At 46.7% G+C, this 14,599-nt stretch overlaps 1 protein-coding gene across 1 annotated transcript in view; it reads right to left on the bottom strand.

Moving 5' to 3' along the window:
- Positions 1-1,437: 1,437 nt before the first annotated feature.
- RFX8 (RFX family member 8, lacking RFX DNA binding domain) overlaps positions 1,438-14,599 on the bottom strand; it is a 58,989-nt gene continuing 45,827 nt past the window's right edge. Inside the window, exons 8-11 of the mRNA XM_014466123.1 lie at positions 13,149-13,243; positions 10,051-10,165; positions 6,474-6,787; positions 1,438-1,766 (exon numbers count right to left, since the gene is read on the bottom strand). Coding sequence (XP_014321609.1) covers positions 1,590-1,766; positions 6,474-6,787; positions 10,051-10,165; positions 13,149-13,243 — 701 coding nt within the window. The 3' untranslated portion in view covers positions 1,438-1,589. The remainder of the gene's footprint in view (positions 1,767-6,473; positions 6,788-10,050; positions 10,166-13,148; positions 13,244-14,599) is intronic.

Here is a 14,599-nt window from a genome sequence, read left to right as displayed (position 1 = left end):
CTTAATGAATCTAGTGACATATAGTTCTTATGTTTCTTTAAAATTTCCAAGCATTTAGGGAAATTTAATTTGTTATAGAATATGAGATCAGTGTCCTCTCCTTATTTTTATTTATACCAGAAATCATGTTAAGCATGAATTGTTAAGTTTCTTTTAAATATTATAACCAGTTACGTAAAAATGGATCTGGTTTAATAATGGTCTGTTCTTAGTTTCAACATTTTTTAGGATTTTGTGACAAAGAGAGGAATAAAAAGTGATTCAAAGTAGGACATCCTCATTTGTTGCAGATGTTATTAGATTCAAAATTGTATCTCACTTTAAGGAAGCTGTGATGGTGAACCAAAGAAAGTTGGGATGGGTTAATGGACCAGTGAGTAAGTCTAACAGTGCTATCAATTTTTTTTTATTCTTCACTGCCTGAGAAGATCTTTCTACAAATTCTCTTTCAATTGGAGCACTACCAAGGTAAAGGAAAATAATATTACCATTGGCCATTTACTGCTTGTAACAGTTTGCATTCTTCAAACTTTATCTTTCTCTGGAAATGTATCTGTGGTGGGCAGTTAGACAGACATGAGCAGGGCAAGGATGTTGGGCCAGGTACAGAAGGTCATCAGGGTGGACAGCCCCAGGTGCCTAGCAGACAGCTGTAGGGTGGGACCTCATCCCCAGGGTGGGCTTTCCTCCCCAGCATATCGCTGGTCTTACAGTTTGGACCCCTGACCTTTCCTCCCTAGAGGTAACACCTAGGCCTCAGTTGTACTTCAGCTTCAGGCCCAGAGAAGCCACAAAACCAGACAAGTGACCCCACGGCTGACTTTGGGCCCAGCTGCATTGGGTAATGACCCCCTGCCCTGGCGCCGACCATCGAGGAGACCATGACCCTGAAAGGACACCCTGGAAAAAGCTGCTGACTGTTCTACTGAGATCTTCCCTGGGACCTCCCCTAAGGTCTCCACCCTAAAGCCCTAAGACGGAGGACCCAGCGCCTCCCTCCAGGGAGCACACTGGCACCTTCCCCTCCCCGCTCTCCATAGGCGAGTTACCATTATCTTGTTCACTCCCAAGCTTCTAGGGCCCTTCCTTTGCCTCTATGACTTGTTTCCTTGGCCCATTTTTTCTAAGAATTGTTTCTTCCACCTCTATGATTTTCTAAATAAATCTTCTCTTATAGTTTGAATCTTGGCTCTGAATTCTTTCCTAGCCAGAACCTAAGTACCAAGGTTGCTAAACCCAGGTCCAGTCTGACCCCACCAACCTAACACCTGGTGCCTTCCAATGGCCCACAATATATCAATTTCTGTTCTCCCAACAAGATTTCTCTTCTGCGAAGTCCCCAAATAGAAACACTTGGAAAGCCCAAAGGAGAAGCAAACCGCTACCAATATTATTCTCCAAATCAATTTATACGTTTCATCAAAACCAACTCCTTGAAACACACATACACATAAACATAAAATAGACAATACTACACTCTATTATGTACATACAATCTTTTTTCTTATCAATACAAAAGTTTTAGCATTTCATATATTTTTAAGAATGAAAATCTATGTTTTCTTCCTGTCCTATTCAAATAAATAGTCTTACTTATTAGCACTGCTTTCCCTGAGATGAGTATTTTCAGAGCTTTGGGGTACATCTGCCATGTGAATCACAAACTTTTGTCCATCGTGGAGGGTGACGAGGGCCTCTCGTCCCACCGGGAGGCTGAGTTTGACGGTGCTCTTGGTGGCCGTGTCTTCCAACAATACCTGGACGAGCTGAAAGAGGGAAATGTTTAAAAGCAAAAGGTAAAATAATGCAGGGCCCACCATTTGAATTCTTCTACCACACCCTCGCCCCCACATTGGGAAGCTTGTGGATTTATTCTGCTACAGGAGATCCTAATTTCTCAGGGGAATGCTCAGGGTCGGTGAGGACTTCATGGAAGGAATCTCCACCAGAGATGGTGCAAGAGAGGCCAGGGGAGTGGGAGCAGGTGGGCTCTCTTTAGGAAAAGGAATGGGGGCTGCCTGCCATTGTTTGTGAGACACTGTTTAAAAAACAACACTCTCAGCCAGGCTGTGGTGGCTCAGTGGATTGAGCGTCGTCCCATGGACCAAGAGGTCCCGGGTTGGATTCCCAGTCAAGGCACATGCCCGGGTTGCGGGCTTGATTCCGAGTAGGGGGCTTGCAGGAGGCAGCCGAGCAATGATTCTCTCTTATCACTGATGTTTCTATCTCTCTCTCCCTCTCCCTTCCTCTCTGAAATCAATAAAAAACAACACTCTCCTATTGAAGATGTGGGAGAACTCGACTCACGAGGAAGCTGTGAAATACCCATGGGCTTCCCCGTGGCTGTAGCACACATCACTTTGGCTGCCTTCCTGATGGATACCAATCCTGCATTCTTGCCAGTTCTGGGCTAACATAATTGGGTCAAGTTCTCACATAGACCCTCCCTCCACCATCTGTCAAATATACCAGTAGATAATGGCACTCAATGTTGTAGTGATAGATTTGAGAGGTTCATAGACTCTGATATGAACTGAAGTGCCAGCTCTCACATAAGCCATCTGACTTGCCTGAGCGGGTCTTCCCATCAGAAGGACAAGGATAAAATGCCATCCTTCCCTTAGCTCAGAGGGAGGACTGGCAAATTACTTTACAAACCAGCAGTGATATATTTTCTTGGTCTGATTACATTAATAAGCCCCCAATAAGCTACTATATTTTGACAAAGATGTGTACAAGATAACTTCAAATGCAAGGTTCATGAAAGAATATTTCTCACCCTTGCTCTGTAAATTTGATAATAACCATCATCACCCAATGCAAAGATGTTTTCTTTTTCTAAAAAACATTGTCTTCACCTTTACCCTACAGCTGAAGAGTCACTTATTATTTTTAATACTTTTGCCATGCTTTAATCCTTGAGTCACATGGCCTAAAGCAAAAACTAAGAATTTTCAAAAAAATATTCTAATACCACCTCATATCAGTGTAATTCTTTACAGTATTCTTAAAACGCCTTGGTGTCTTACTATTTTGAACGTTGCTAGAAGGTAGAAGAGTGACAGATGGTGATGGCAATCTGAGTGCTGGCCTGGGTTCTCACGCAGGTGCAGGGCAATGCTAACTGTTCAGTGAATGCAGCTGACACAGATGTGCAACTGAATGGGCGTTAGTCATGGCAGATGAGTGCAGGTGGGGCCCAGAGTGTACTTTTTTGTTGATGATGAGTGCAATGCTAAATAATGAATGCAATGAAGATTGAATGAGCACAACTTTTTGGCATTAAATTAAGTCACTATCGCTAATTCAGTGAGCATTCACCAAGAGAAGCAGGTTTAATTAATCTCTAATGCATATTACCTTGGATTATGTGACACTCATCTGCTTTTAATGCTTTAATACCTTCTCTAATGTTTCTGCCAATTAAATATACAGTCATGTGCCTCTTAACTACAGGGATACATTCTGAGAAATTTGTCATTGGGCAATTTCGTCATTATGTGAACCTCATAAAGTGCACCTAGATGGTATAGGCTACTACACTATTAGGTTGTACGGGTTAGCCTATTGCTCCTAGGCTACAGAGCTGCACAACATGTTAATGTACAAAACAACATGAGATTAAATCAAGTACAAGAGAAAATGATGCAATGGAGACTCTGTATGAGACTGTAGCCAGCATGACATGGCATGCCGCTTTATAGCAAATGTTTTTTTATAAGTAGAAAGAGTACACTCTAAAGTAATAATAAAAGATATAGTATGGTAAATATATAAACCAATAACAATTGTTTATCATCATTATCAAGTATTATATACTATACATAATGCATATGCTATGCTTTTCTACAACTGGAGGTGCAGTAGGTTTGTTTACATCAGCATCACCACAAACATGTGAGTAATGCATGTGTTGTGCTATGATGTTACTAGGTGATAGTAGTTTTTCCACTCCATTCTAATCTTATAGGACCACTGTTCTACATACGGTCCATTGTTGACCAAAATGTTATGTGGCACATGACTGTAGGTCAAACCCCAATACAATGAATTTCAGAATTGCTAGTGGGTTGGGTAGAGAGTGTTGGGTAGAGAGTGTTAGGAGGTTTTGTTGGAGAAATAATAACAATGATTACTTGCTCTACGAGTTTCATGTTCTAAGAATGATGATTAACTTATTTAAACCTCATACTGGCCTCATGGACTTAGAAATTATTATTACTGTTTTGTAGACGAGGAGACTGAGGCCCAGATAGATTGGGCGACTTTTCCAAGGTTCTCAGTGGAGGATGTGGAGTTTAAACACAGGAATTTATGTACCAGAAATGCCTACTTATTTCCCCAAATCATCAGACTTGAAGATATTTTTCATTTACTCCCAACTCACTGATCTTGGAATGAAAACACATGGACATACCCTTTGAGATAGAGAAGGTGCTAGAAAAGGATAGTCTCAGAAGAAGATTTATGGAGATTTGAATCCCTGCTCTGCCTATTATTGGCGAAGTAACCTTGGGAGCATTACTCATCCCCAGGAGCTTCAGTTTTGCTATCTGAGAAATGGGAGCAATGATAACACCATCTTGTTGGGTTGCTGAAATGATGCATTGAAATGCCCAATACAGGGAGCCCTTCAGTGTCTGCTCTCCAGCTGCTTCCAACTACGCCCCAGAGGTAAAAGTTTATTCCCAGTTACCTTGGTGACTAAATTGTCTACCATCCTAGCTCTTGCTCCAGCCAGTGATAAGAGAGATCGGCACTGTTGGAGCTGAATGCCCAGCACACATGCTTGTCTTGTTAAGGCTGTACAGGATGTTTCAGTGTATTTAGTTGAGCTTCCCACTGGCCAGCCCTTGCAGGGTCCTGTTTCCAGGATGGGATACATTCTCCATAGGGCCAGGGAGCAGGGAGAGACATTCTCCTGGGCACAGCACAGCCAACTAGTCCCTTCTTAAGATTTAACTGGACCTTTTCTCTGCCAAGAGCCCTGAAACACCAACTGGTGAGTGGTGCCTTACCTGCCTGTTGCAGCTATTCCTCTTCTAAGGAGGCTCAGTTCCTCCCATCCCCATCCCTTTGCCATTGGGTCCATGATTTGGGGTCAGTGTTTCACTATTTCAAGCCTCATTAGTATGTCTGCTTTACACACACACTCACAAAAGAGGTAAGTTTCTTATTTACAGACACATGTCTGAATCTACTGCACCAAGGTCATTGAAGACAGCTGGATACATGAATTAGCCATTGGGAAATAAGACCAAATACAGACAGAGAATTAATAAAACCGAGAGATGAATTTCCTTCGCTCCGGTCATAGTGTTTTTGTCCAGCACAGAGTCCTTTTTGAGCAGTGCTCATAGCAGCTTTACGGGTTATTTGCACTCTGGAGAACTTGGGAAGAGGCTTTGTTCTGGAAGGAGAGGGCCCTGGAAGGTTCCAGTTATTTTGAGGACTGTAGGACATGAACACTTTCAGACTGTGACTCATCCCTTAGCCAGGACCACAATTAACCCAGGTCAAGGGCAATGCCCTGCCTTTAATGGTCTCCTACTAAGCACCTCTCATCTACACAAAAGAGGAACTCATGGGTGCAGAATAGATACGATGTAAACTGGCTAAACTTCCAAACATAGGTATAGAAGTTTTAGAAATTAGTACCAAGACAATTGTTGTCAAGATTTTGTAAACTAGCCACTCCCCTGAATCAGCAGAAGTGCTTCACTTGCTTCCTGCATCAGTATGGCTCCTCATTTTGGCATTCCAGGCCAGATCTCTGACCTCAGTAACCTGTGTTCTACTCTTCTAGGGCATGAATCGTGCTCCTAGTATTGTGAGAGAAGAATGGACTTGAGGTCAGGCAGGCCAGGGCTCCAATCTCTGTGTCCCAATTTGCTTACTGTATGACTTTGTGCAAGTCACCGAGCTTCTCTGAGCCTCAGTTTTCTCATCCATGACATGAAAGTGATCAGAATAGACACTCCGTAGTATTGTATGGCTTGAAGATAATGTATATAAAGGGTGTATAGTAGGTGTTGGATAAATAGAATCCTTAATTTTATGTCTTTCAATTCCATATTTTCAAATCCTTTCTGTTTAGACCACCCGATGTTTCCTTCCTTGATGCCAGAGGCATTTTCAGTGCATACCACTCAGCGCAGAGGCCAGTGGTGATCTATTTTTCAGTTAGCCTGACCATGGCAGGGAAACTCCGGGAAGGCAAGACCCAGGCCATCCACATATTCCGCACCATAATCGTGCCAGGCTCATATTAATGCACCCTAAACTGAGCCAAACAGTAATCAACAGATAAGCTATTATAATCACTCCTGGCAAAGTCACCCAAAGCAAAGATCACTCTAGAGTCTATGTCATTGTTTGTTTGGACAATGGGGTCTTTATGGGTTTCCTAACCACCTGGTGGTTCTTACTGCCCTTGAAAAAACTGACCAGGAGTTGGTGCCCGGCCTCGGTACCTTATTGCCCGTGGCAGTGTCCACCAGGAAGCCCAGGACCCTGAGAACCACGCTGCTCACTCCCACGGGACACTGGCTCTGGCTCACGTGCTCCAGCATCACCCAGGGGGGAGCCACACACGGGCTTTCATCCTCCTGAGATAGTGAAGAATCTGGAGGCTGGCAAGGTGCCTGGTCAGGCTGGACAGGAGACTGGTCATCTGGTGGCATCTCCTTGAGATTTCCTCCATCATCCTCCACTTCCTCTTCTAAGCATGACTGCAGGATATGAGTCACATATTCCAAAAGCAGCAAATGAAACAGGTGCCAGGACCCTACATTTAAATAACAACCAAAGTGAATAACTCAATGGACAAATGACATTCGCTGTGAAACTAACAACTTTTCTGGGGTTTTCACTCCTGTGGCCTGGAGCTTCCCCTACCACTGATCCTGAGGATCCTGGGCGGGCCCACCACCCACGTGGTGTTCCAGGTCCAGAGAACCCCAGCAAGGTGACCTCTGACAGGAAGCACAGAGAGTTCACTAGCCTGAGCCATGAAAGGGAAGTTAAGCCCCATCTGCTATGAGAGGGGGAAAGCAATTCCTACAGAAAAAGGGGTGCCACTCTCTGAGCAGGAGGATGTGCCCCTCAGCCTCCCACAGTTGGCACACAGGGAAGCGAGGGAGAGGGTGGAAGAGGAGGTGCGGGCAGCGTGCAGAGGGGCCCTGCTGCCATCTGTGGGGACCAACATGCAGCCCGTGCCCGTTGCAGTCTGCGTGGCTGAATCTCCTGCTGGGCCGTGGGTGAGGGACGGCAGCGGGTGCTCCGCATGGAGAGACATTCTCCCTCCGGGGCCTGTAGGGACTGGCCGAGGAGACAGGTGCGCTGACTCCACCGACTGCTCTCAACCCAAAGGCATTCGATCACCCAGGAGACAAGAATAAGTATTGTCCAGCTGAGAAGCAGAGGGAAGATCTGGCCGATTGAAATTTCTTAAGTTAATTTTTAATTCAGGTAAAAGCACAAATCTTATACAGATATCAAATGGACTTGTGTCAAAGGTTCTATGTAACTCATGAGTGGATGAAGGAACAGGTAAGTTGTTGCAACTGGTTCAAAAGAGAAGTTGAAGCACCAAGCAGAGGTGGGCAGCAGAGAGTTACAGAGACACGCAAAGGGATCCGCCCTGGGGTGGCCATCAGTGGCAGCCACTGGCACCAGCTTGCAGTTCTGGGGCGGACTACTATTTGCATTATAATTGTGAGAGGGAACCAGCAATCTTTTCTGTCAAAGAAAGGAGCTCACTGCCATCTTAGCTTCTGCCATTTTGATTATGACCTTCAGACTTTCAGGGGGCCCCCATCTTAGGCCCCGCCTTCCCCTTCCCCTTCCTCTGAATTAGCCAATTACACAATAATGTGAATCAGAGCTCTGAGCTCTGACCAATCAAATCAGAGTCAGAGTCAGAGTGAGGGGCAGGGCAGACCAGGTCAGGGGATAAAACCCGAATGGACTTCCTGTTTGCTGTGCGTGGCCCATGATTTTCAGCGGCAGCTGCACCCTTCCCCAGAAGTAGATTTGCCTTGCCCATCCAGTTTCGAGTGTTTGTCTCATTCTGGAGACACCGCTGACAAGCATTTCTAACGTTATCAGTTGATAAGGGTACAGAGTTGGAAAATAGCTAAGACAGTGAAAGGTGGAGACACTCAGAAGGGGCGCTAAGCCTTTTTGCCCATTTCAAAGCCCTTTACTGCAGCGGTCGCCAACCGGTGGTCCTCGGACCACTGATGGTCCATGAGGTCTGAAAGGTTGGCAACCGCTGCTTTACTGCTTATTACTCCTGGATGGCCCTGTGGTGAACGATACTGGCTTGGTGGGATGGCATGACCTGGTCTGGAATGAGCCCAACTAACCTGTTTACTTGGAAATCACGGTCCATGTGATGAGGAAAAGCCGCTGGTGCTAATACTTTACTTCATGGAGAGGTCCAGAGAAGGTAGGTGGGGCAAAGCAACAAGCACAGACTGGGTTTCTTCCCATGACTGCATAGGAATCGCTGTCACTTTAGTGCGGAGGAGCGTTGGCATAAAGCAGAGTCATGTTGGGCACCATGGAAAGGGAGGGCCTCACGCGAACGGTGGTCACCTACATGGCAGCTTACAGCCACCACCCTGGACAGAGCTCCAGAGTGTTTGCAAGACTGACCCAGAGTAGCACTGGTCTTGTCTTCCCGGCTTCTCACTTACCTGCCCAGTGTGAGGGCATCGGCAGCCTGTGGAGCAGGGCTCCTCCCCTGATGAGTGTGCGAGCTCACAGGGCAAAGACCACCTGTCTTTCACTGCTCTATGCCCAGTGCCCAGCAAGGTGCCTGGGACTTTTGAGGGGACACAGTAAGTATCTATTGAGATGAATGATCCTTTTGTAGACCAAAGGCCACATGCTACCTGACAAGCTCAGGGGAGGCCTGCATGGCAGCCTTACAAACTGAGAGACCTACAGTAACCACAAAGGATGGTCTGAAATGAAACATTAAAGGTGGGTAGTCATGTCCTAGGCCGGCATTTTCCCTGACAAGGTTAATTTTTATCTTAACTGAGCCTATTGTCTTTTTGCAACTAAGATAACATACCTATGAAATGTCAGAGTAACTTGTAACTTCCCTCCTTCACCCCCACCCCCACCCCCAACCCCAACCAAATGAGCCTGGGCACCAGGAGGAGACCATAAGTTCCTTCATTGTTATCATGTTAATTGTTGACTGTTAACTATCCTGTATCCACTGAAGTAATGTGTCTATCATTTTACTTTTTATCCAATCCCAGAGGCCCCTCCCCCACCCCACCCACCGCTTTGCTTTCTCCCGCCTCCCTAATCAATCACCAGTGGATTTCATGTAACCCACTTACGTCTCCTCCCTTGATGTAAAGTATAAAACAAGGTGAACAACCACCATTCTCCTGAGCATTATCCCAATCCAATCCTTTGAGGTTCTGCTTCCCAGCAATTGTTGACAGTTTGGCTCAAGTAAACTCGCAAAAATTCTGTACAGCTTTGCATGTTTTTACGTTAACACTTTCCATGGGGCTGGAGGGCTCTGTGGTGAGGTTCCCTTCCTACAACTCTGCTGTTCTGCATCTGAGCCATGGAGGTGACAGATGTGAGCTCTGACAGAGAACGATCCTCTATTTGACCAGAAAGTTTGCAAAATGGATACTACTTCACTCTTTCCACCATCTGCAAACATCAGTGACCTTACCAATTTTTATTCCTTAAAGTTAAATATGGATGCCCCCGATCACTAATTTTTTCTCCATCTCACTTACCTGCCTTGGTGCTTTTCTCAAAATGTCCCAGGGCACACTATTCAAAAGCAAGGGGGTGCTTCCTACCCATCCAACAACGAGGAATGGGAAGCAAAGTGTGGCCAGACTGTTGGGTGGGAACTATTCTCCTGTTGCTATTTTTAAAGCTGCTACAGTTTTGTACAGTTTTCTGTGTCTGTGTTGTATTTTACATAAGAACAAAATGGCTGTATTCTACCCGGCAATGTGAAACATTCCTAACGGTAGAAGCGTTTTGCATTCTCTGACTCACCAAAACTGTCCCTGTGGCGAAGAGTCATGACTTTGCTCACTGTGGTGAGAACGAAATTCCAGCGCAGCTGGAAGCTGGCAGCCAATCTGATGAACTCCTCTTTGCTTCTGCTTGGCTGTTACATTTTTGGAAGAAAAAAAATTCCAGGTTTTATGACAAAATGAAGGAGAACACGTTTTCAAATGCACACATTTGTCAGGTACTGACATTTCAAGTGGTCCGATGGGAAGAGGAAGAAATAAGGTGAGAAGGGAGCAGTGACCCACCAGCCTTTTTCTTATTTTGATCCAACTCCTCAGAAGTGGTTCCAGGGCAGAACCCCTGATGTTGTGGAGAGAAGGAAGGAGGTGGAAAACTGGCTTCTTTTTCTTTCTTAAAAAATTATACACAAGTTTTAAAATGAGTTCACTTGTGAATCATGTCAAAGAAATACTTCAGAGACAGCCTCACCACAATCCACTTGGCAGTTGCTATCCAGAGGGTTGGTGGACATGTTGTCCTTGCCAAGTCTGATATTGTGAAAAAGTGGCAGAGTCCCATAACAATGAGCAGTAGCGGTGCTGACTTTGGAAAGCACAGAACTAACCACTGCACTGTGTAAATTATCTGAGGGCTGGAAGTTCCCACCTGTGCGTCTAGTGGAGCCGAGGCCATCTGACAGCTCGAGTGGCACTAAACTGGGCAGCAGTGACATGCTTCTGCATGCAGACAAAGAAACTCTTCATGTAGATCAGTGGTTCTCAACCTTCTGGCCCTTTAAATACAGTTCCTCATGTTGTGACCCAACCATAAAATTATTTTCGTTGCTACTTCATAACTGTAATGTTGCTACTGTTATGTAATGTAAATATCTGATATGCAGGATGGCCTTAGGCGACCCCTGTGAAAGGGTCGTTCGACCACCAAAGGGGTTGCGACCCACAAGTTGAGAACCACTGATGTAGATGGAGAGTAGCCTTGGGCCACACTTTCAATGCTTTACAAGCAATGGAGTCACATTAATTTCACAGGCACATGTTGGGATGAATGGCCCTGAAGCCCCCCTAAGTCTCATCATATGAATGTGAGCCACCCACTGGCTCAACCCAAGTCTGAAGAAGAGATGGAGAGACTGGTTAGACATGAGGACACCCCCTTTCTCATCTTCCCATCAGCCCCCACTGTACCCCCCGCCATGGGCTGTCCTGGGCTTTGGGTGCACATGGACTTCCTTCAGTAGCAGCATCCGCCCCACGTGACTGACAACCTGGGCTGGTGTTCCTGATCACCTGACACAGGGCTCCTGGAGGAACCGTGGGTTCACAAACACAAGGACACTTTACAAAGCACCGTGAGAAGGAGCCCTGGTGGTGGGCACACTCTGCACTGAGCACTCTTCTGCCCGTACCAGTGTGGCATCTCCGGGTCCTACATTTAGGAATTCTCTTGGGCCCAACCATGTGAGACCCAGGAGGATGGAGCAGATGACACATTGAACTCCCCTCTAGCAGGCTGCCAGACGGGAACGGCCGGAGCCATTAGTCACCCCTGACAAGCCCAAAGATTTACATTTTAGCCATTTGAGTATTTTACTGGCAGCAGTGTTTTGCTTTGTTTTATCAGCCAAGCTGTTTTACAAGAACAAGCTCTTCAAAGGCATGCAGGTACAAAACACCGTCTTGCTAACATGCCTCATTGTGAGGCTGAATACATGATGAAGACTTGGGAGACACGTGGTGTTACATGGTTTAGATGGAGCCCGAGCCCGTGGGCTGCTTGGAGGTAGGGGTGCTCTTAAGGGGCTCAGGGGCTCAGCTCGGTGAAAGAGGCTGAGCAAGAGGAATGGAAGGTTTGATCAGTGACAACCTAGCCAATGAGTGAACGTCTCGGCAGCAATGCAACTCCAGACATGTTACCACTGCTACAAAGAAGCTCTGCCAGAGGTCACCAAGGACCATGAGTACCATTCAGAATCTGCATGACGGTTTTCAAGAAGCAAAGCATGGACACAGACACCTGCCCAGCTTTCCTGTAGAACATTCTGGTTCCTCTCAATGGGGTTTCCAACCCCAGTGCCCCCTGCAGTCTTTATGAATGACCCCCGTTATCACCTCTGCCCTTTCTCATCCACTGGGAGGAAGGGATATGGCAAGGCCAGATGGGGAGGGAAAGGGAGAGAAAGAAATGTAACCAAGGCTTAGAAGAGAGCACTCCCAAAGCCCAGTCCCAGGGCCACGCCTCCCGTGCCTGCTCCAGGGTGTCCTCTTCTTCCCTAAACAGGCCCTCCACGTCCAATGCTCACTGTGCCCAGGCCCATGTCCTTCTCTCGGGAATGGTGTCTTTTTATGTTATTTTCATCCCATCTACCCTTCTTGTCCCAATTTAAACCCACCTCCTTCATCAAGACCTTTCATAACTGCTCAGCCTGCAGAGGGCAATGCCTCAGGCGGGAGGCCCCCTGGCGACCTTGTTTTGGTCTCCAAACTAATGCACAGCCCCAGGTCCCCACCCACCCACCCTTATGCTCCCACTGGGCCAAGGGTGCTGTGCTTTCTCTGATCACACTTTCAGCTCGGGAAGTGTGATTGCTGATGATTGAGCCCAACAAGGACCCTGCTGAAGTAACTCCCAAATTTGGTCATCCAGAAAGACCAAATTCACCCACATTCAACACCAATTCTTCTTTGGTCTTTAAAATCAAGCCTGATGCTTTACTGGGATATTTCTGCAAAATACACAGACAAGTACTGTTCTCCCTAAACAGAGAAAACCACTCCTCCTATACGCTCTCGCTTGGTGCACTCACACTCACCCATGGCCACTGCACACACGCTCATTCACCTCACCTGCATACACAGGCCCATTGCACACATACAGCACACACCTGACCAGCATGTGTGCGCACCTGCACACACACCTGCCTGACATACCAGCTTCTAATCCCGGCTGCCGCAGGCTTGAGACGCTGCTTTTCTGTCCTCAGCACCCACACCAGCCTTGGCACACTAAGGCCAGAGAAACATCTTTTTCATTCCACTAGGTCATGGGCACTTGGTGCTATTATGTAGCTAGAATGATCAACACCCAACTCTTCCCTTTAAAAAAATATGGTTTTGTACCTGGAAGACAAATGTTTGGAGATTTGAAGATAGACAATTCAGGAATACATGGAGGTCTGTCGATGTTCCCAGCAAAGAAATTAAACTGCTTAAACCTGTAAAGACACAAAACAGACAGGAAGATTGCCAGCCTTCCGAAGGGCAGCCACGGAGTCTGTGCAGCCACCCCAGGAGCCAGAGCTGTTGTATCCCCTCCTTTTCCACTTCCCATTGCCTCCAATAAAGGCCGTTCATACTGTTGTAAAATTTTAAAAAAATAAAAAGGTTTCTAGCAACGCAACAGAATTTTGCTGTAGGTATTTGTAGGCTAGGTAACCCAGGGACACCATCTGAACAATAGTTCAAAAGCACCCCCTGCGGCTTCGCACCCAATTTAAACACAAAGGATACATTCTAAGTCCAGATTTGTCACATCTGTGGTCATACAGTTCAGAGTTATATGGTCTTGCCTCTTGGAACAGTCGCTGCCACTTGTTGAATTGGAAAGAAATATTTCGAAATAATAATTACACCTTGTAATTAATTCCACAGACCTGGCTCCAGATGAGCTCATTGCATGATGCAGACATGACCTCGCCTATCCGTGTCATTTTCATTAAAGTAGTAGTCTACTCATGTCCTTTCACTGAGGGATGTTCAGGGCCTTCTGGGCTACAGGCTCAGGACAGACATGAGGGGTGGAGCCTGAGCATGTGTGACGTGGGGACTTGAGTCCGTCACCTGCATGGGCAGCACTGAGAGCAATGAGCCAGCCTTTGGCTCTCCCACCTTCTGGGTGCTGCTGGGTACCAAGCGGAGTTTAGAAAACCCACTGGGTTGCCTTGGCCCTGGCTGAGGCTTGGTCAGGGTTCACCTGACAGATCTTCCAGGCAGACCTCGAGCATTTGCCTGCCAGTGGCTACCAGCATGGCAGGCTCCCTGCTGGCTCTGTGTCCTCGTGGAAGGACACCCAAGGATGCCAACAGGCACACAGGAGCCCAGGCAGGCTGCAGGCATCTCGGCAGGCACCTAGGAGAGAGGCCTTGTGTCTTCCTGGGGCTTCCTAGGGGCAAGAACAGGGTTTGAGCAACCCCCTGAGATTTCTGGGGGAGCCAGTAGCCCAGGAGGGGACCCTTTGAGTTCCTACTAATCAGCATTACCCTCCATAGCTTTAAAACTTGCTGGCTTAGGTGTGGTTTTGTTGTTGTTGCTGTTGTTGTTTTTAGAGAGAGAGTGGATGGGAAAGGGAGAGACAGAGAGAAACATCAATGTGAGAGAGACACGTCTATTGGTTACCTCCCACACACACCCCCGACCAGGGCTAGGGATCAAACCTACAACTGAGGCATGAGCCCTTGACCAGAATGGAACCCATGACCCCTCAGTCCACACCCCCTCCTCTGTCCCTACTGAGTAAAACAGGCTAGGGGAGGTGTCTATTCTTTTATTTACTGGTTTGGTCCATAGGGGAA

This window comes from Myotis lucifugus, unplaced genomic scaffold (assembly GCF_000147115.1).
Source record: "Myotis lucifugus unplaced genomic scaffold, Myoluc2.0 scaffold_325, whole genome shotgun sequence".
Classification (NCBI taxonomy): Eukaryota; Metazoa; Chordata; class Mammalia; order Chiroptera; family Vespertilionidae; genus Myotis; species Myotis lucifugus.
Note: the sequence above shows the minus strand (reverse complement) of the source record. Positions and strands in the feature narration are given on the sequence as shown.